This window comes from Notothenia rossii (assembly GCF_949606895.1).
Source record: "Notothenia rossii genome assembly, chromosome: 10".
Taxonomy (NCBI): domain Eukaryota; kingdom Metazoa; phylum Chordata; class Actinopteri; order Perciformes; family Nototheniidae; genus Notothenia; species Notothenia rossii.
Genome location: NC_136908.1, coordinates 51,623,892 through 51,646,461, shown reverse-complemented (window position 1 = coordinate 51,646,461; position 22,570 = coordinate 51,623,892). Strand labels below are relative to the sequence as shown.

Here is a 22,570-nt window from a genome sequence, read left to right as displayed (position 1 = left end):
TCTGTTAACATGGCTAGAAAACATGCTACAGGCTAATTAGATAAGTCCAAATAATGCGCAGACATAAATACAAATTACATGTAACAACTCATTTTCTACATGTTCTGGATTTACATGGACAATAATCAAAAGTATTTATGTTAAGCATCTGGGTATTTTGCACCACTCTCCGTTCCGAGGTGAAGTGGCAGCATGCACCTTGAGCGCTGCGTTGTAGTCTTCCAGTAAATTAACCATAGAAGAAGAAGCCGCCTGTTATCTGCATCCGGTAACGAGCCAGCAAGCAGCGAGCAGAAAAACAACAAACCGAGATGAATTTAAAACAACTTTAAACTAACTAATACGTTTTTTGAAAATGAGCTCAGGGTCAACATGTTCCGTGCATGGTTGCCGCAACAATTCACAGAAACTGAAGGAATTTGAAGGAACGTTTTGTTTAGGTCATAAAAAACTTAGGCACCAATGTCCGTGCCCCGCGCGCTACTTCATGCACACAATGCCGCGGAAGGAGGAAAGAGAGGCGGCGTGGCTCGCGGCTCTGAATCTCAAACGACGCCCGAAGAGAGTGTACGTTTGCTCCTTCCACTTCGTCGATAAGAGACCCACAGTGCTGCACCCGGACCCAGAGCTCTTCCTGGGGAATGACCTGCCTCCACCACCGAAGAGGAGGATAGTAGTCCGGGGAGTCCGAAAGAAAAAGTCTCGACCTGCTGATTCCTTCATGAATGTTAATCAAGACGGTGAAAATGGTCGGAAAAGAAACGGTAATACAGTAAAGTATATTAGTTTTTTAAGGTGAAAAACTGTATTTTACAATGAATTTATTTTTAATTTAATTATCCACTATATTAATAACAGCTAAAAAAAGTCGTAGAATCAATCATTTTGTATCGGAACTTGTCAACAACAGTTAAATCATTCTTAATGCAACCATAATATCCACCTCATAATGTCAAAACTGCAATATGCTACTTTTTTCTGTCCTTTACATTTGATACCTTACGAACATTTTGACGATTATACTTTTGTATTTTTTTACCTAAGAGAGATTTTGAATGTAGGACTTTCTCTATTTATTAGGTTTTATGATACTTTGCTATTCAGTGATGCAAATTATTCGCTTTTCGGCGCCTCCCGCTTTTTTAACGCTGCTTTGGGTGACTTGTGTAATTCGTGGAGAACCGAAGAGTTTTCGTTTTGGGGGGGGTGGGGGTCCGTCAGTTCGTCCGTTAGTCCGTCCGACTGACGGACAACTTCTCACTTCAAAAAAGAAGAAGAAATCTAGATCGCAAAATAATTAAACAAGCGAGTGCCTGTTTTTCCTGGTCAAGGACAGGTTCCTTGAACACAACACGAGCGTAACGTGCCTTCACGTGGTTATGTCTCGTCTGAAAGGAGTGTAGACTAGACTTGAGTGCTTACGGAAGGCACCGGAACGCCGCTCCAGCTCTTCAAATATTGCAGTACCCATAAGGAGCCGTACACATGCCGCAGTGTTTGCGTGGCTGTGTCTTTAGTTGTAAGCACAGTGGCGATCTGTTGTTATTAGCATCTGGTTAGCTAGCTATGCTAACGAATTAAAGAGCTTTTCTACAACCAGGTGGAAGAGAGCTCTCTCCTGAGAGGCTCAGATAACCTCAGCTCAGTGAGGTTAAGGCACACCTTGATATGATCATTATAATTATTAATGAGACATTAGAGACTAAATGAAAAACAGGTATAAAATACTATATGACAGTAACAAAAAAGTTGTTAAAAATAACAAGAATAGAGTTTAAAAGGGGAGTGATTTGTAAAATATCCAAAAAGAAAAATCTGCTTACAGTTCTGTTTCAAATGGGTGTTGAAAGATGTACCCATAGATCTCCTCATGTTGTTCTCAAAGTGCACCAGATTGATGCTTTTAACTTCAATATTTAAAAAAAAATCTTCAGTCATGGTAAGATATCTGGATTAAGAGGTTGCGTTTTCTTTGCACAGCATGAAAGAAAGGCCAAATGAATTGTCTGTGATTTTAGTTTTTTTAAGCAGAGGTTGAGTTCAATAATTTGTAGGGACCTCGGAGGATGTTGTAAAAATTGAAAGGAAAAAGGTTCCCCACCCCTGCTGTAAATAATAATAAAAACCCTTGATTTATAACTTAAAATATCTGTCTCCTATTGATCTGAGTATATTATAAATAATAGCCAGTTAATTGAAGCATTATAGCACAGGCCTTTGTCAGATGGTATATTACGCTGTTTCTTTCTGCTTCGGATAGTTCTCTCTTTTTTCACCATACTTGTGTTTGCATCACTGTTATTTATATATACTATAAATGTACAAACTGGTATGCTGTACGGGCTGATATTGAATGCGATCATATCTATTAATTAATGTAATTTATTTTCTGTTGATGATTTTTCTGTCGATCCACAATTCCATTCACTTCTAATTATTTAAAGCTATTCTGTTATTTACTTTTTTCACCTATCTAGCCTAAGAGCTCTTGAATAGTCCTACCTTTGGGAAACTTATTGTATTCAGGTGGTGTCATCTCTTTACATTGTGTTTGTCAGGCTGCTCAGTGGACTTCGCTATGACCATCTCAGATGCTGCTGGCATCTTAAGTTCTGAAGATCCCCCTGACCCACAGCGTTGCTCAGCTCACACACAGTGGGAGGACCCTTCACAACTGGATCATGATTATACCAAGAGTGTCGGCGTTAAGAATATGCATGATCAGACGACTCAGTGTGACGAGATTGGGTACTTCATGCTACAAAACGACTCGGATGCTTTGCTCAACACTGGTGTATCTCTTAAGACATTTAACATCCTCGTGTCAACACTGGAAGGACATGCCTCCAATCCATTTACACTGTCTGTGCAAGATCAAGTTCTTCTGACCTTAATGAAACTAAGGACCAACCGTGGGATGGCTGATCTTAGCAAACAGTTTCATATATCCCAAAGCATGGCTCGTGAAATAATCCCCTATTGGATTGACAAACTGGATGAGGTTTTGCGACCTCTGATTCCGTGGCTTCCAAAAGAAACTATTGAAGAAAACCTGCCCGAAGAATTCATTGAGGATTTCCCTGACTTAACTTGTATTTTAGACTGCAATCAGATCCTTTTACAAAAACCCCGTAACCTTGATTCACTCAACACAATGAAATACCAGGTAGCTTATGCCCCGTGTGGACTAATCATGTTCATCTCTGCGGCTTATGGAGGGCAATGCAGTGACACATTCATAACAAAGAACTCAGGAATATTAAACTACCTGATGCCTGGAGATGAGGTCATGGCAGTTCGAGGGTTTCTTATTGAAGATGTGCTGTTAAAGCATGATGTTGACTTGGCCAAGCCGTTCTACACCAAACAATGTGGGCAGCCAACTGAGACATGGTTGATATGCACTAGACAAATGGCATCTGTAAGAGTTCATGCTGAAAGAGCGATCAGACGACTGAAAGTTTACAGAATATTATCGCAGGTTGTCCCGCGTACCGTGGCTGCTAAAATAGACAAAGTTCTGAGAATATGTGCCGCTCTTGTCAATTTAAGAGAGGGTCGCATTCGTGACTCGGTCTAACTATCAAGTGGACTAAATACGAATGGTTTTCAGGAACATTACACAGCACCAGGAAGAATGCAGTAATGTCCTGAAAATCTATGAATATAAATTGTTCCATCACTTATAGGGCTGCATACTATATTGTTTTTTTTCAACGTCATCATGATGTCAACTTTCGCGATGTTGAACTCAGATATTTTTTGGAGCTATATGAAAGGATATCTTTAGAAGGCTGCACTTTATAATACATAACTTTTTTGTATTTGTGCCTTTTGTGTTCAGATTAATTTGTAGGTATGTTGGGTTTTAAATGTGATCATGTCTGCCTTTCTTTTCCTGGTGCTGGATAATGTTTGAATATATGTTTATTTATTTCAAGTACTATTGTTTTATTCAAAATGATCATATTGTGCAGCCCATGTCACGTTATTAAACAATTAAATCCTATTCACCATGTTGCATATCTTTTCATTCTTAGAACAGAATATTAACAACTATGACTGATTGACACTGAAAGAAAATTGATTCACAGAGCTCAAATGTGTCAGAAAGGTCCAATGTTCTGAGGTAATCAAAAAGAAAGATGCCATTTATTAATGACTTTATTTATTTTTTAAAGAAAAGTAGATTTCAGTTATATTAGGAAAAAATTGTCACAGGGCTAGTTTTTTCATTTTTGTTTTCAGGGGTTTAAATAAACAAATGTAATAATTGAATTACCATTAATAGTTTATCTTTTATTTGGAGTAATGATTGTTTTGTTTATTCATGTTTTCCTTGTTTGTGTTTTCTATACTATTTTCCTATACAGTTTGTGCTTATGCAAATGTTATAAGAGTTAGGAGGAGAAAAGTCGATTTATTTTTTAATTACATTAGTGTTACAAACCAAAAATGTAACGACCAAAAACAAGATATATGTTGTTGCTGGCACCCGGTGATGACGTCAGTCATTAGTACCAGCTGTGCATCTTGAGGAGGTCAAAGGAGCGGGAATATTTTCAACTGGTTTTAAAATAAGTTACTTATTAATAAGGAAAGATAAAAGTTGTTGTGTGTATTTCACCCGTATTTTAATTGTTACAGCGTAACGTTTCTTCCTTTTTCTCCCTGTGAGCCCAGTGTGCTCCGCCACTCTATTCTGATTAGTCAACCACCAGAGAGGCTCCGCCCATGTCTAACACAGTGGCCGTTTCTCAATCGCGAGGAAACTGGCTTCCAAGCCAATATTTCAAGGATACTACGTCATCGAGTGCCGCCGAAGGACTGTTCCAATCTCCAGCATACTTGGAATTCCACCGAGGCCACGTCCTTGGTTTGGGGTTAATTTCGAGGCTGCACATGGGTAGACTTCGCGTCCTTCAAATCCCCACAATGCTTTGCGCACGGTCCAATTTCAAAAACCCTTGCGGAGAATGGCTGAACCGACGCAGCAGAGCACACATTTAAATGTAAGTATGTAGTGGCGACGTAGAACATGGCCGTTTCTCAATCGCGAGGATACTGGCTGGGTAGTCGCATACTTCCAAGTCACTTCCTTCAGAAACGAAGCAAGTATGCTTCCAAGCCACGGCTTCGGAAAACAAAGAAGAATGGAACAGGCTAACAAGTGTGCCACTCTCTCTAACGGTTTCAACATAAACTGTACCGAAAATAAATACCTCACGATGTCTATCTAATTATGAACTTGCTTTACTTTAACGGAACACATTTTTGGTGATAACAAATGCAACAAAGTAACATATTTATCAACACATGTTCTACGCCACTACATACTTACATTTAAATGTGTGCTGTGCTGCGTCGGTTCAGCCATTCTCCGCAAGGGTTTTTGACATTGGTACGTGCGCAAAGCATTGTGGGGATTTGAAGGACGCGAAGTCTACCCATGTGCAGCCTCGAAATTACCCCCAAACCAAGGACGTGGCCTCGGTGGAATTCCAAGTATGCTGGAGATTATTTGGAACAGTCCTTCGGCGGCACTCGATGACGTAGTATCCTTGAAATAATGGCTTGGAAGCCAGTTTCCTCGCGATTGAGAAACGGCTCCTTTGTTATGTTACTTTGTTGCATTTGTTATCACCAAAAATGTGTTGCGTGAAAGTAAAGCAAGTTCATAATTAGATAGACATTGTGAGGTATTTATTTTCGGTACAGTTTATGTTGAAACCGTTAAGAGAGAGTGGCACACTTTGTAGCTGGCATGAAAACAATGTTTTCGCCTAGCATGTCTACCTCTCGGTTGCGTCGTTGTTTATCTCGGTAGCATACACGCTATGAACGGTAGCTCGGTTAGGAACGCCAACTATAATGTACTGACCGTAGGGTGAATGCAGACATTCTCGTGCTATGAGAAACATGTAAGGCTGACATTGTAGTTGATATATGTAAACGCTAGCAACTTTGTTAGCACTGTTTTGAACTGAACCTGAGATTCCAACAGATTCAACTACTATGCTTGGCTGGCAGAGGGTGCGTCATAGCTCTGGGCGTGGGTATCCAGACGTCACGATGCCCAAGGAAGAACATGAGAAATCTCCAACGAGGCGTTTTAGGGAGGTCTTTTCTGTGTTAGAGTTTTACTCCCTACAGGGTGTACTTTGAGGGTTTTTGACTCTGCAGACCGTTTACATGCATAAAAACCTTCATAAAACACAAGGGGGACGGGTAATAACCGGAAAAGCATGACATGGGACCTTTAATGCTTTGGAAAACGTTCATGCCAATAAAGCTCATTTTAATGAAATTAGGAAAAAGGCAAAATACTTTAAAATATGAATTTGAGATTTTGGGCTTACAAATAAACTTCCCTTGGCTCTCTTCCTATACAAACTGAGAACAAGACCAAACCAGCATCTTTTGTAGAAAAATGAAAAAATATTCTCATTTATTGAGGTAATTTTCTAGAACAAAATTGAGGTAACAATTTGCATAGTATAACTTCCATAAATGTACACACACCCATTCACACATTCATGAAGTAGTAGCAAAAACATTTTCCAACAACATGTCACAAAAATAAAACAATACAAAGTGTGCTTTGAATAAATGGTTCAGGTGGAGAATACCTTTTTTTGTACAATTCTCTCCATTATGGAGATAAATGTCAAAATCCGGTTAAATCCTGATATTTTACTGAACAGATGGTAAAAGAAAATCAGTATGAACATGCAACTACTCAATGGTGATGGAACAGTCATAGCTGGTGGTGTTGAAGAATCAGGTGATATAAAACTCTCAAAAACAGTCAATGGCCTCTTCTAAAATAAAAACTCTGAGAAGGATTGTATAAAAATACATTCATTATCGAAATGCTGGTCTGGGTGGGACTGTAGGTGTTCAGACTACACTTTGCTGGATTTATTGGAAGTATAAAAATATATTCACTAACGAAAGGGCACTTATAGCACACCAGTTCATGGATGGATCACGCTCTGAAGATAATTACATTCTGGAGCAGAAAGGTGGCAGCATTTAGCCAAATAAAACAATCCCTTTGGAAAGTTAAAATAAGGAGGGGGGGGGGGGAGAGACCCAGCAAATGTTGAACCATTTTGGAAATGCTGAGGTTTTTCCACACACTTCCCCAAAGGCTTTGGCTTGAGGTCTGCCAGTTTTCCCTGACAGACACAGGTAGACCCTCCAGAAAAACGCGATTCTGCGATCGCAGAATTTACCGCATAATCAGCCAAATGGCGCATATTTATCAAAAGGCCGCATAATCCCCGCATTTTTCCACACAAAGTTGAGAAACATTTTTTTTAACTCGTCTTGACGTCATCAGCTCGCGCATCACAGAATGTAAACAACACTTTATAGAGTGAACGTGTGGAGCTCACACGATAGAGAAAACACCAAGATGAAAAAATCTAATCCATCTCATTTACCGACGAACATTTCTACTAAAGACCGGGCAAAAAGTGGGGGGAAACTATTCTGCACCCCGTGCAACTGTGTGTTGGAGCATAAGAGAAAATCGACGGTGACGACCCACTTTGATTCATTCAAACATTCGCTGCTTTCTGCTGCTGCGGACAAGAAAGCCAAATAACTCACATTCACCGAGGGCATCAACCTCAAAAACCCTTTCGAGGGCTACAAGAAACGAAGTGAGTAGCCTACAAGATTGAAGCTGGTCAGATAATGAACGAGTAAAGGAAAACAGAATGAGGCGGAGAAGTGTGTGTGTGTGTGTGTGTGTGTGTGTGTGTGTGTGTGTGTGTGAGAGGGGGGGGGGGGTGTGAGATTAAAATAGCCCAATTGCTTTTACAATAAATAAACATTGAATGTGTTTAATTGAATAGTAAAGGGGGTTAACGTTAGTGGCAGGTTGTGTGTGAGAGAGAATAAATAATACAGCCCAATATTTAAAAAAATTGTTATTCTTTTCCCCCGCATATTTAGCATATTTCGCAACTTTCCGCATATTTCGCAACTTCCCGCAATTTCACCGCATAAAATCACATAAAACCCCCGCATATTTAATCGCATAATCAAGGATTTTAGCCCGCATAATCCAGGATTTTAGCCCGCGTTTTTCTGGAGGGTCTACACAGGAATACTTCAGAGAGAAAAATAAACCCTGCCCTTCTTGTGTACAGATCTTTGACGATGAACAGAGTAAAACACAATGCGGACAGCGTATTCTGTAGACATTTCTGGCAGGAAATACAGCCGGCTTTGCTGCTGCTAGCTACAGTACAGTACAGGTTGATTGAACGGTTCGCTCGTGCGTTGCACCGGCTGCACCATCGATAGTTACGCCACTGCGTCTTTGCTAACACTCATCATTTAGCTGTCAAACACAGGGAGGCCATTTCTAGTAAGCGAACAACTTACATCCAGTAATGTAACGACTATCTAAAGTGACATTTCAACAGCATTTACAATCAACAAGTCACCGAACGCAGACAGGCAGACACGTGAATACACCTGTATGTGCGACCTGTGGAGGACACTTTGAGTCTGGTTGCTGCTACTGAGACATCTTGGCTGATACTCTTCTTTATAAAATACAACTGTACACAAATCAAAAACATAATCTTTTCAAAAAAATACCTAAATATTAACACCATATACAAGAAGTTCACAAAGCAGAACTGTGATTTTAAGAAATGTTTTTGTCTTATTTAAAACTAGACTTAAAAGACCAATCCTCAAGGATATAAAATGCCCAAAGAGAGAGAGGAACAAGAACCACAACTGGAGCTGTGCTGATATCGCTGAGGAGGGCGGATTGTGATCCTATAGCGGCCGGTCTTTGTCCTGAGTTACTCGCTGTGTGTAAAAGAGGATGTAGGCCTGAGCACGACAGACCTCCTCCACTGAACACACATTCAGCTTGGAGTCATTACAGTGAACCCAGAAGCCTGCAGGAGAAAACAAGGAAAACAATTTAATGGCTGCAATGTAATCTTTAAAGCAGAAGTACACTTTTCATTTATTTTTGTGCTGACAGGCTGAGGTTGTTATTATAAGTATCTGACATTATAATCCCCTACAGAGAAATGTAATGTTTTTCTTTAAATCTTCTTTTTTAGTCTATTTGTAATGGTGACATGTCAGGCAGAAGGCATTGGTCAAAACATTAGTGAGAGTGGGAAAAAGGATTGCCGGTGTTTTCAGTGTGTTGCTTTATAGAACAAAATGTGAAGCCTTTTAAAAATCTAAATGATGTTCAATGTCATGGATTAATTTCTTGCTTTTGATTTGGATTTCAGAAAAATAATCTTCCATAAGTCAGTCTTAGTTTCCTCGTTAAATGTGGGGTTTTCTCTCGGACTTTTTTTTTTTTCTTCCTAGGGTCTGAGGGTGTGTAGTACACATGTGTAGTCTTTTGATATTGGGCTAAATAAGGATTGATTGGTTAGGCAGTAGCACATTAAAAAACATACTAAGATTTTTTAAGTTTTGAAAGAACAGCAAGCGCATTTTATGGGGCATTGCAGGTAAACAAAATAAAACATTACGAGAAATAGGAGAAGGGTAAACAAATTAAGAGCATAAACTAAGAATTTCCAAGTTTGAAGCTGAAGGTCTATGAGAAAAAACATGGAAATTCTCCAAGACTAAAGTCCTACGTTCCAGAGAGAAGATCTCACCTCCTTCTGTGTTGTAGCAGTAGGATGTGTAATGACCAGAGCCAAAGCCCTTCCCATGATGCATCACCACAGCGGAGAGGTCGTAAACGAAGTGCTTGGGGCTTGGCGAGCCTGTGGAGCTGGGGCTGCTGGGACTGCTGGGGCTACTGGGACTGGAGCAGGAAACCCCTTTGGGCGATGGCTCTCTGCAGCAGTAGAGCTCCATGTTTAGAAGCTGGTCGAAGCGGACGTGGACTCCGATCTTCTCCCGGTGGTTACGGCCAGACCACCTGAGGACCAATCACAAGACAGCAAGCACATCAGCTAATGAACCATTAGTCTGCTTCAAACAGTAGTCTAAAAGGATGAACTACAGCTGGGTTATATGGAGAAAAATACTATTGATTAATACATATTTGGCTACAGAGGTTGACTGACTCTTTAAAAATCCTACCTGAAGCGTTTGAGGTGAAGCCGCAGGACCTGAGGCAGTTTGTGGACCATCAGCTGTTTTTTTGCTTCAGTCAGGAGCAGTGGTTTGGTGGAGGACCGCCGCCTAACAGCTGAAAACAAGAGGAATGATTGACATGCAATGCAAACTCTACTCCGTTTCACATCAGCTTGTCATCGTTCATGTGACGTACAACTATGCATGCTATAGGACAAACTCAGGACATTCATTCAGTCTTGCACAGCTGGAAATTCTATGGCAGCAAGTATCCATCATACAGTTTTTTTTTAATTCTCATACCTCTCTTTTGGCCATTGGTATGTTTTTCTAGTAAATATTTTTGTAGTTGTAAACAAAGACTATCTTTAGATATGGAAAAACACTGCAACACTACTTCCAATTGGTGTTAAGTCTTATGTGGTAAAAACATATAGATGGCTTCCATAGAAAATATTTGAAGACTGTTTTGATATTCAACTAATAATAAGGTAATAGGAAACAAACACCATATCATATCATATATTTAGTATTTGGGCATATGGGATTTCCCCCTAAATATTAAGGATTAAGGAAAAACAGTCATCCATGTATCCAAAGTGTGGTAGTTTTCTATAATGAGGCTCATCTTACCTCTTTCTTGTCTATAAATGAAGGCTAAACAAACAGTTTAAATAAAGATTTTAGGTTCATAGCGTGATTAGCCATGTCACACAGACTTTAAGGACATGTTTGGACTAACATAATACAACAACTGGATTGGGTAGGTAGGTAACAAAAAAGTCAGACCTAACCACAGTCTAGCTCTGAGATTCATATTAACGTCAGATGTAAAAGTCTATGTGTTAAAAGATAGTGTGTGTATGTTGACATTATTTTTAACTCACAGTTACACTGCTCACAGGCGTAGATGTTTCCCTCCAGCGCTTCAGTTTCTGTGAACTTGGCCAGCATTTCAGTTAAATGGCACGAAGCCTGAGCAGACTCCCTGCTATTCCTGTGATAGCGCTCAGGGAACTCCAGAGACAGATCCCAAAAAGGCTCCACAGTGTTTGAGCGGTGGTCGCAGGCCAGGCAAGTCACCTACATTTGAGAGAGAGGCAAATAAAGATGTTATACATATTATTCTAACCCTAATTGTTCCAACTGTCCTGCTTATCCCATCTGCTGCTTCCTGTCCCTTTTTTATATTGTATGAAAAACAAAAAATACAGAAGTGGTGATTAGCCACATTGCCAAGAAACCCGAAACCTTACACAGCCCTCTATTCAGCAAGAGCAGGTGTCAGAGTATGTGCTTAGCCTCCAAAAGTACTCAGTATTCTAATTTCCTCGCACCGACTCCCTCCATTTCTCACCTATCAGTAAAGTGATGTTGAACTTTTTAGATTATTATGTATACATACAAATATTGTCATCAGCTCGAGCACCTGTAAATGCTAAACTATTACAATTACACTCAGCCCATAAAAAACAACATAGTAGAATTTGACTGCAGTGAGAGATCTGAAGTGATGAATCCACCAAGGCTGAATTATGCGTTTCAGTGAGCGCTGATGAAGGCTGTTGAATTATCAATGGAGTGTGTGGGTAGATCTGAGTAGGTTCATTGGTGCGGCAGGGAAATCATAGCTTGGAATATTAATTTACTTTTATTTTTATTTAGCTTTAAGAGTGCTTTTTCTCATTTAAGTTTATTTTCAGCTTTACAGAAAGATTAAGTTCTGTTTTTAACATATTTATTTGATCCTGTGATTCTGTGTTTTAGTGCATGCATGTGTCGTACCTGGCTGAGGAGCTGACCATGAAAGATGGTGTTGACCACACTAAGCACCTGCTTAATGAGTCGTTTCTGTGGGACCCCAGCAGTGGTCGTGTGCTTGCCAGTGCTCTCCAGCTCGTGCTGCACCTTGTCCAGCAGCTCACACAGGAACTCCTGAGCGTCCTGCTGGGCGTAGCCCCTGAACGCCGGGATCAGCTGCCACACTGAGTGGAGCATGGCAAAAGGCGATACCAGCGCCCACTTGCCAGACCACATAACCTGGAACAAGGTGTGCAGCTCGTGGCAGAGAGAGATGTGCTTCGAGCTGGGCTCTTTGGGTTGGATCAGCTCCATGCTGCGGGTCCGTGAGGCCCCGCCGCTCAGCCCTGCCCCAGATCCTGAGCTGGCCTGGAATCCCCTCCTTTGGATCAGCGTGGACTGGGACGAGGCTTTCTCCGTCAGTTGGCCGTGGACGGCGGATGCGAGCAGCTCCAGTGCCTGCGTCAGATCAAGGCGCAGAAAGCACTCCCTGAAGAAATGGAGGTGGCTCAGCACCTGTAGGATGGAGTTCATATAACAGGTGTTGCCTAAATTCCTCAGGCCCGTCACTCCAGGAGTGACTGTGGGGCGTCGCTTAAAAGGTGAGCCACCTTGTTTGGTACTCGGCCTGCGGCGAACAGGTGTTTGGTCAGAAAGGGGGGTTGCTGATTTGGGCTTAGATCTGTTGGCAGAAGAACGGCTCCTAGTTTTGGGAGGTGGTTGGACCTTTTTTGTCCGCCCACCTTTCTTAGGTGTAGCCATGGCAGGGCTCTGAGTCCTTGGCCTGCGGGGGACAGACGTGGGCACTGGGGTTTTTGACTCTCTGCGTGCACTCCGAGTGGTTGGTGCAGCAACTGGAGCTTGTGTTACACGCTGGCTCTTCCGATGTAACCGCCGACTCTTCCTGAGAGGAGCATTCTCCAGCTCCACCAGTAGCTTTCTCTTTGTAGCCTTCCTCCTCTCCCTTGCCTCCCTTTTCTGCTCTTCATCCTCATCCCTCTTTCGCTCTTCTTCTTCTCTTTTCTTCCCACATTCAGTCATTGCAAACCAGAAGCGAAAAACACGTCCCATAAGCGCCCTGCGACGATGCCAGAGCGCAGTAAACATCCTGTCCTCGTCCCTCAGTTGCAGCTCCCGGGCACCTGATGGCATGAGGGCATCGGCGCTAGCAGAGCGGAGTGTGCGCCCACTACGTGTGGTTACCTCATAGCGCTGGCTCTGGATGGCGCTGAGCGTACTACGAAGCAGCTTCAGGTCTCCAGTGGTGTTGTCATTCAGGACATAGTCGTCACACAAGTAACAAAAAACGTAAAGTTCATTAATTTCCATAGCCAGCGGGTGGTGGTGCTGCTGAAAGTGCTGCAGAGCGTGTTCCTCGATGTAGCGCCCGCACGCCACATGAGCGCAGCCCAGGCAGGCCCATATAGACTCGCTGGTGTTGCAGTCTACGCAGTGCCACTTCTGGGGGTTGAGGATGGAGTGATCCGGGGCTAGTCGCAGCCGCCCCACATGCTTACACCTGTCCATTACACACGCCGGCCTGCCCAGCTGGATGGCGGGCCTTGTCAGTCAGAACCTGGCCGTCTGTGTGTGAGTCTGTGTTTTTCAACGTTTCACTGTGGTTTCATATCACCATGGTGATCATGGTGAGCTGAGAAAAGGGACCCTCCTAGGGCATGGTGGCCTCTAAAGGGGATAGAGAACAGTTAGTCAAGATGAATAGAAGAAAATAGATACATGGAACTGTGCTTCAAATCGGATTTTCTTTAGCAGTGTAAGTTCCTCCTAATTATCTTTTTGTACTCTTTTGAACACCTACCCTTGCAGCAAGATTTTTGTCCCAAAATAATATTCCATGGGAATTTTTGCTGTCCCAATAACAAAATGACAGTTTTGGTTGATAAAGGTGTTTCCATCCCCGGGAAGGATTGGCCCTATTAAGTTTGAGGAAACCCATAGGATTTTAAAAAGGTGTATTTATACATGATAATGACATCTGATAATTTTGGCGGAAACACAAAAGTATCTAAATGTTGATATGTCTAACCTCCAATGATTCTTTTTTATGAGGCAATAGCGACACTCAGCAAACTGCGGCAAACTGCCAGGTGGCACGCAGACTTTAACACGGGCCAACAGTTAAATAACTGGTTGATAAACATGACTGCAGTGAGTTGCCAGGCGCATCCACTGAAAACAGAAAGGTGTGCTAGTTAACATGGGCTATTGAACCTGGATGTGACACTATAAACAACACAACCCTTTGAGCTTTTCCAGAGATAGTCACTCATATAAAAATAAAGAAATAAAAACTCAGCAGGCACGGTGATATTTGCCAAGGTGACATCACAGGGGTATAAACATATTTTCCTCCATCAAATTGTTTTACAGTAATCTACTGCTTATAAACGGCAAATAAGATACAGCTAAAACCCCAGTCTTTTTTGATCTTCTGACTGTGGGAGAGTTGCCCCAAAACACAGTTTGAACAAGGGGTTTTACTTTGGTTTTGAGGCAACCCAACAATCCGTCTTCTCTCAAGCTCTTATGGCTTCTTTTCACATCTCCGGGCGTTGGTGTACCTCAGTTGAACAAGTTGGGATCCTTGAGTGGGCTGAGCCCTATCAATCCCCCCCACTGAGGTCAAAGAAGTAAGATTATCCAACAAAAGGGTGATTGAGTTTGCAAAAGGGTGCATTCTTTTGTCTGGGTACAGAGCTACCTTTGCTGGGGAAATGAATGAGTGAAAACCAGGGAAAGCAATGTGCTGCTAGAAAATGGCACATTTTAGAAAATAGAGAAAGTAATGGTGATGGGAGGACAAGGAAACATGAGGTTTCTTAATTGAGAAATATATTGTCCTTCTACTTTATTGTTCCAATTGCTTCAATTCATTTAGCATTTAAAACGCCAAACAAGGGGTTCAGATCGACTTAGGTGTTATTTTAGTGCGAGTGGGCGTATTGAGTCGGTAAATGTTCAACCGTTTGGGATGTCTTGAGTGTTTCCAGCTACTGCAGACAGACCCCGTTGAGTTGATAACTAACTAACATAAACAATGCTAAATCACAGAGCATAAAATAGTGTCAGGCTGATCCGTTAGGTGGTATCCGGATAAGCAACCAAGGTACAGAATAACGTGGCACTACTTTTATTAGTAACTTCAATGTCCACATCATAACATCGCCAAGGTTTACCCTCAGTGTAAGTTACAGTTATCACAACAGAGCTTTACAAATAAAGTAATCCACTTCATAAAAAGTGAACGTGTTATATTGCAAACAGTGCGAAGACTTTTGGGAGTTTCCAGAGTTTCTAATGTCACCGAAGTTTTACCAGCCAGTTAGCGCGCTTAGCCTGGTTGTCCTTGTGACTGCATGGTCTTAAGTGCCTGATCACCCCAGACTCACGTTACTACAGTTGCACTAAGTCTCAACAAAACATGGTGCGCTTGTTGAGCATTTCAACAATGTGCACGACAAAACGGATAAACGAGACGCGTAATAAGGACAGTCATCACAGCCCAACTTTTAGGTAACGTTGCCTCTCCAGCTAAGGTAAGCTAGCTACTGCTAGCATGTAATTAATACAGCTAAGAGGAGTTGCTATGACAAAACATTCAAATCATACATAAATGCCACCCAAAGCACTTACAACCCTCACAGGACGATAATACAAAATGTAAAAACACATACGTGACGTTTTACAACACAAGAGCCACGCATGTAAAATCTACCGTTGTTCTTGTATTTATAAAAGAGGTTAGTCAGCCCTAGCTGCCCTGCTAACATTAGTCTAGCATGCTAGTTAGCATTAGCCTGCCAGGCTAACTGAGATAATCCTAACAAGTTCATGCGTTAACCGGAGGTCAGCTCCCAGCAGCCGGCTAGGCTTTAAAACCAGCCGACCGGACGTGTGTAAAGGGCAACTAACATATCATCACATACACTTCTAGCATGTTGAATATGAATGACTGTGAGAGAAAAGAAAGCTGCATACCGAGCCTCTCCTTCACGGCAGTAACTCCTCTGTTTCTAAAATGATCGCCATCTTGTCAGTCCATGTAGCGTGGTGTAGGCTCTAGCGCGTCCTCGAGACGTGACGTTGTTGTTGTTGTTGTTATGTTGTTGTGATTGTTGATGAGGATGGAGATGTGGAAGATGATGGTGATCACAATGTGTATTTAGAGTTGAATTATACTGTCATTTTAATTGTTGTAGTCCTGTTTGGCGTTAACTATTAGGTGACATACTGTAAATTGCTACTTTTATTGTTATTTAATTTTTTTTATCATAGTGTTCAGTTTCAGTCTTACTTATAAGTCATTTGCAGGATGAAGAGCATTACAGCTTCAACAGTACAATGAATGTATTGCACTCTTCATACAACTTTTAAATTACAATAAGATGGTAAATAAAATGGTATGACATAAATAAAATATAGCTTTATTTACTTATATATAAATGAAATATAAACACAATAGGATTGAAGTATTTGACAAGTTTATCCAACAGTATTAAACAAATGTATTAAGAGAATATAATGAAATAAATAGATAAACATTTAGCACTATATAACAATACAAAGCACTAAGCAAATCAAAACCTAAAAACAAAGTAGGGAACATGGATAAATAAAAAGAACAAGCAAACACTACTTAATGACACTATAGTCACTTTTTCATTAAAGGATTAAATCACTGCTTTTCCCTGAAGAAGTAGTGCCATTTTATACCACCAGAGGGAACTGTTAAATCATTTTCTATCAAATGTAAGTACAATGGATGGACCTCCTTACAGTCAAGAATAACCATCTCATATTAATCATTTATAAAGTAAACTTCCTCACATCTCTTCTCTCATTTCAATCTAGTAATTACAGTACACAATATATGTTATAGATTAAATTACTTCTCAAAACTAGCTGTATAATTCTAACATATTAATGCATTATTAGTGTAGTGATATAAAATATAGAATATTAAAACAGCGTCAAATGTGTCATTATGCGTAACACAAGTAAAGTATTTTGCTACTTTAAGTATTTGATTACTTTAGGATTTTTTCTTATAAAATAATATTTTAAGGGGTGGTACTATTTCTCAAGTAACATTTCTGAATACTTTTTGCTTTAACCCTGAGAAGCCCCTTCTTTCATGGAGAAGTGTGTGTGTATTATCCTCCTGCCCTAAGGCTATTTGGTTGTACCTTTAGATGGTATTTTAAGTCCTGTGTGCTGGTGTAGGATGCAGGTGTAGCACTTCATGCTGGTGAATGGGGGCTGGTGGCACTCTGTGTAGATCCTATCTGACTAAGCCAGAGTTTTTACAAGACAAAAACACCTTAATGTCTATTGTTTGGAATTAAGTCGTAACTACGAAAAAACATAACAGGGGAAATATAATTACAATGTCATATATTGTTCAAGAATATTCCATCGTCATGGAGAAAAAAACGTGTTTGTTGTTATTATATCACATTGTGAATCCACATACAAATGATAGCAACTTAACATAGACCTTTATGAGAGAATAAAGAGAGGAGTGTTTTTTTATTCAGGAAATTGCGCCTGAAGGAGGACTTTTACTGTAATCTCAACACACGCAATCCGACTGCATGTGAAGAATCCCTCTCATGTACTAATTAGTGGGGAACTGATCCATACAAGCCTTCTTAACCCCCTGCTGAACAGCGGGAGTGGGGTAATATGTGTGTGCTTTTATGTGTATGTGAGTTTCAATAGACCAGAGGTGTGTGTGTGAGAGAGATTAGTGGGCGTTTGTGAGTGATTTAGAGAAAGAGGTATGTGTTGATGTGCCATGCGATGCCTGTGAATCACCTCTAATGTTTTTCTCCCTCTGTGTCCCCGGGCCTTCAACGCCGTCGTGTCCACACTTGCTAACTCACCCTCCCTCTCTCCCTCCTTGTCCTCTTTTCATCTCATAAATACACATTTTTCTGTTACAATACCTCTTAGGACCTAATGTTGATTCACCTGCGTTAAAAAATATGTTTTTGTTTACCATCAAATAAAATCTAGAAATAAAAAATTCTAGATACAAAGTCTAAGAGAAATATTACTCAATGTTTCCCCTTCGGCCTTGCTCAATGTTGCTATTCTCATGAAACCTTGTTTTCAGCAAACAAACCGATAAAAACTGGGGTAAGCTACCCTCCCAGCACCAAACAGTAAACAGTGAGCAGGAGTCTAGGGGAAAGATATTTTCCCATGAGTTTGTGAGGACGTAATTATGATACAGTACTAGGGAATTCATTAGTCAGATACCCAGTCATATTTTTGATAAGGGATGTTGTTATGTATATCTTTTACCTAATTCCGGTAAAAGAAAAATATATCACTTCTATTTGCTCCTACAAAGCACCTTTAAACTCTTTTATGCTTTACCTCAATACTAAGAGATACAGCTTAAAGCTATGAAGGTGTAAGTTATAGTTGGACATTTTGAGAACTATGCTAACTTTGTTTTTCTCCCAGCAATTCAGACTCCAGGAAGTCACTTATCTATTTTATTTTATTTGTGCAATAACAAACATCACATGTTATATGCAGCAACTATTTTTAACATAATATTGAACATGTTTCCATTATACATTTACCTAACAAGTGTTGACCCCTTAATAATCTTATCTCTTGGTTAATTGAGGCTCCGATTAGTGAACTTTAGAAGTGGTAATAGGCAGGCTTTGGCCAAGACAGGTGTGCTGTTTCTACCGCAAGTCATTGTGCTAAACTAAGCTAAGCTAACCTGCTGCTGGTAAAAACGTCATTGTTTTATTGTCATCTCTGCAAGAAAAGGAATAATTATACTTCCCAATAACAAACGTAATCTTTTACATTTGCTGATGTCAGGTGGCTCTTTCTCCTGGCAACCATGGTTATGTTCAGGGTAGTGACAGCAATGTTTGAATCGAGAAAAACAATACAAATAAATCCATCATCATTCTCATGTGATTAGAAAGATAGTAGTGTTTGCTTGAGAGGTAAAGTTAGAGAAAGAGAACCTAACACATACATTGTAAATAAACCCTCCTCTAAACCCTAAACTTGAGCCTTAATGCAAAGGGTTTGTCACCTGGACCTCTTAAGAATAGAAATCCATAAACACACACGAAGAAACCTACACCACTGCAACCTGTTTGCATTGGACGTTGGTTTGATAATGTCAGTGAAAGGAAGCCATTCCGGTGGTTTCATGGTGTAAAAGCAGCTGGATACGCTGTTGGCTTTGTGGCGGGTGAAAACACAGGTGCTAGTGAATGGAGCCAGGGGAAAATGCTTTATTTAGCCTGTCAACAAACTTATCTCATGTAATTCCTGCTCTCAGATTTGCAGCCTGTGAGGCTGAATGTATGCTTTGGCTACTCGACAGCTCCTGATGTTTAATCTGTTTTTAAAAGAGTGTCCCGGCTTGTCATGAGGTCCTGTTTTCCCTACCCAACCGTCTGTCTGTTGTCACGTTGATGCATACGTTGGTTCATAATGCCTCGATGACATCAGGTCCTTGTTTTCATGGCTGTATAATAATCAGCAGTAGCGTCTCAATCACTCTGCTATGTCAACACCACCCTCCCTGTTCTGGCTTGCTCTGATGATTCTCAGGTACAGAAACATTCCTGATGCGTGTGTGCATGCATGTGTGTTTTTGCGAGCAATTAAAGGGTGACTTTGGTATTTTTCAACCTGGATACTATTTTCAAATGTTTTTGTATCTAAGTGACTAATGGGCACAACCATTTTGGAAATGGGTCCAGTATTGAGGGAGAGTGCTGCAGCATAGAAACGGAATGCGATGCAATGCAATGGGGAATTCAGAACTGGTAATGTACGTCCAATAAAAGTACTGACAACATTAAAGAAAAGTCTTTACTGAGAAATCAAACCCTTTTATACTTTTCACTTGACCTGTTTGTGACATTGGACCTGTTGCCAGAAGATACATGTGGAAACGTGAGTGATAGTTGGAGAGAGGATTGCCTGTTGTCAGAGTTTGTTGCTTTGGGCCTATAGAAAGTGTAGCTTGTTGTTATCTGAAATATTTTCAATGTCATGGCTCAATATTAAGTGAAAAGAGAATGCTGAACTAGATATCAGATCTGAGCCTGTCAGTGGCAAAGATAACAACTTTTAGTGGATGTCATTTGACAATTTGGAATTGTCTTGAAAGTTGCAGCGCTATTGCCCAATCAATTTAAAGAAAGGTGTTCCTATAAGCCACTTTGACATACAAACATGGGAAGAGAACAGGAGGAAAGATTACAAAGTAACCCTTTAAAAACCAAAGAGCTTCAATAGTAGAGGACTGAGCTGGATATTTGTAGGTGAAGGACCTCAGTGAAGGACTTTCAGTCTGGTTTCCTATACACCATAATCTCCTCATTTCCTCAGTAAGTGAATCACAGCTGATGGGATAACACTGACCACATGACTCACTTATCCAGCACACACTTCCTCTTAGCAAACTCCTGAAAAGAAATTCCCATTTTTGTCCCATTTATTTTTTGCCTTTGTATTTTCCTCCCTTTGCCTGCCTTGGGATCTTTGGGTGCTGGGAGCTGTGTGACACCCATAGCTGGCCAGTTTGGGGGCGTCTGTCTCAGGGTAATGGGTGCTGCCGAAGAGCGCATTGTGACGAGAGGAGGGGAAGGTGGGGAGGGGTTATTGTCCCCAAGCCTGCGGGAGCTGCCATGCACTCCATGGCCAATAGCAACACAAGAATGCTGACAGGACAAAGGCCATAACTCCATTCTATAGCAACACAAGCGGGGCATTGTGTTCATACAGGCACACACACTCGTATAAACACACATGCATTTATGACTACAATAACACACATACACACACACATAAGCTATACTGGAGCAAACTATGCATCATTGCAAGCATGCCAAACACTCATTCATCAAGTAGTTTCCCACACCATGCAACCCCCCACAGGACATCTCCATCACAGGCTGAGAATGGCCAGTCAATCTGGGGACAATGAGAATGGGCGAGCGAGCTAGAGAGACAGAGAGAGTGAGGGAGAGAGAGGGAGAGGGAGTGGGGAGGTCCAGGGTTCAGCTGCAGCAGTTCATGTGTTTGATAGAACTCCCTGTTGCGTCTACGCTTCAAGGCCAGTTCCTGCGACTAACCTGAAGGACTGCACTGAGCAGTTAGTAGAAAGCGTACTTGAGCACTTTACTTAAGTCAAAATACAACAATGTAACATTCTACTTTAGTAAACGTACATAAGTATTAGCAGCTAAATGTAGTAAAATTGTTTGGCCCTCTGATTGATATACACAGGATGTTACTGTTTAAGCTGCTGAAGATGAATCTAGTTCAAACTACTTAATATACAGTTCTATATATTCTATTTTGGGATATATAAGATGATTGGACCTTTACTATTCAACCACATTGGAAATCTCACTTTGTTGGAACTGCTAATAACTCATGCAGTATATTTTATATCTTATTTACTCTTTTTGTTATTGTTTAATGGCACTGGACTAGTTTAATGGCACTGGACTAGAGAATTGTTGCTACCAATCATTTATCTTCATTCTCCAACTTAAATTTTTTTTGTTGCAGTACAGTAGTGAAGTGAATGTTCAATAAATTGCAATTTCTTTACCAAGTTTCCGGTTACAGACATTTGAACTTCGACAGGAGGCCCGAAATCAAAACTCTAAAGGAGCGTTCATGTACATGTTGTCCTTTGAATTTCTTGAATATTTTGAAACCCTTTCATTGAAGCATTGATGCCTTATCTTTTAATGTTAATCAAAGTTGGATTTATATTTCATTTGGTTCTTCCTTGGCTAATGCACCCATCAACACAATTTCAAGTTAGTTGGGCATGAATTGAAAGACTAAAGACAAACAGACAAACTAGGCCTACCTAAGAACCTAAAGTACAAGTAAATGTATTTAGTTACTTCCTTCATCTAGCACTGAGGCATTCCCTCCAGACACATTCCTCTTTCCCTGTGCACTCGCTCACCCTTCCCCTGCTGTCTGGAAACAGCTTGGCAGAAACAAGGAGTAGCCGTGACCCCTCTGCCACTAATCTGTGAATGGGCCGTGAACAAGGAAACATGGGTACAGGAGGTTATCCGGCTGGGAAATAACATCCTATCCCGCTCACCTCCTGTACAGGAGGCGAGGCCGGCAGACAGGTGAATGACCTTTGACCCGTGGGTCGACGCGCCAGGAATGTGTCCACACCTCTCAGCCAAGCACGTCACGGCGAGTGGGCGAAGAGGCGGTGGGAAACACGCAGGCTGACCAAACCCAAACAGAGTGTGTGCGCTCGGCCCGGCCTCTCTGTTATGGTCTACATTCTGTGGCGCTGTGTGAATGTAGGGGAGAGTGTTTTGGGAGTTAGAATGATGGATGACTTAATCAGAAGAGACGCGTAAAGAGAGTGGGTTTGTGTGTGTGTGGGAAAGAGCAGGGTGATAAGGATATTTTTGTCCAATTTATGTGAAGTATTTCAAGGCCTAGATAGTTAAAGAGCTGGAGTTTATGTGAGGGTGTCTGGGAAGCAACAAGGTTTCAATAACAAAGACAGATGCGCCTTTGGGTTCATAAGAGCGTGGATGTCAGTTTTGTAGTCTTGGCCATCATTTGTTTGTTTCTGTTAATGTAGTACTCGTCAAGTTAAATGCTGACTAAT

The 22,570-nt window shown here is 41.1% G+C and overlaps 2 protein-coding genes across 2 annotated transcripts; one reads left to right on the top strand and one right to left on the bottom strand.

The window, feature by feature from the left end:
- The first annotated feature begins 195 nt into the window (after window positions 1–195).
- Window positions 196–4,009, top strand: LOC307022612 (uncharacterized protein). The gene is made up of 2 exons (XM_079655457.1): window positions 196–764; window positions 2,559–4,009. Exons 1-2 carry the CDS (start codon window positions 356–358, stop codon window positions 3,578–3,580), a joined length of 1,431 nt encoding a protein of 476 aa, XP_079511583.1. The 5' UTR covers window positions 196–355; the 3' UTR covers window positions 3,581–4,009.
- Window positions 4,010–6,418: 2,409 nt separating this feature from the next.
- On the bottom strand, window positions 6,419–15,993 carry usp44 (ubiquitin specific peptidase 44). The gene is made up of 6 exons (XM_079655622.1): window positions 15,889–15,993; window positions 11,875–13,575; window positions 10,977–11,172; window positions 10,096–10,204; window positions 9,663–9,931; window positions 6,419–8,930 (listed from the first exon to the last, which is right to left on the bottom strand). Exons 2-6 carry the CDS (start codon window positions 13,414–13,416, stop codon window positions 8,806–8,808), a joined length of 2,241 nt encoding a protein of 746 aa, XP_079511748.1. The 5' UTR covers window positions 13,417–13,575; window positions 15,889–15,993; the 3' UTR covers window positions 6,419–8,805.
- Between the last annotated feature and the right edge of the window lie 6,577 nt (window positions 15,994–22,570).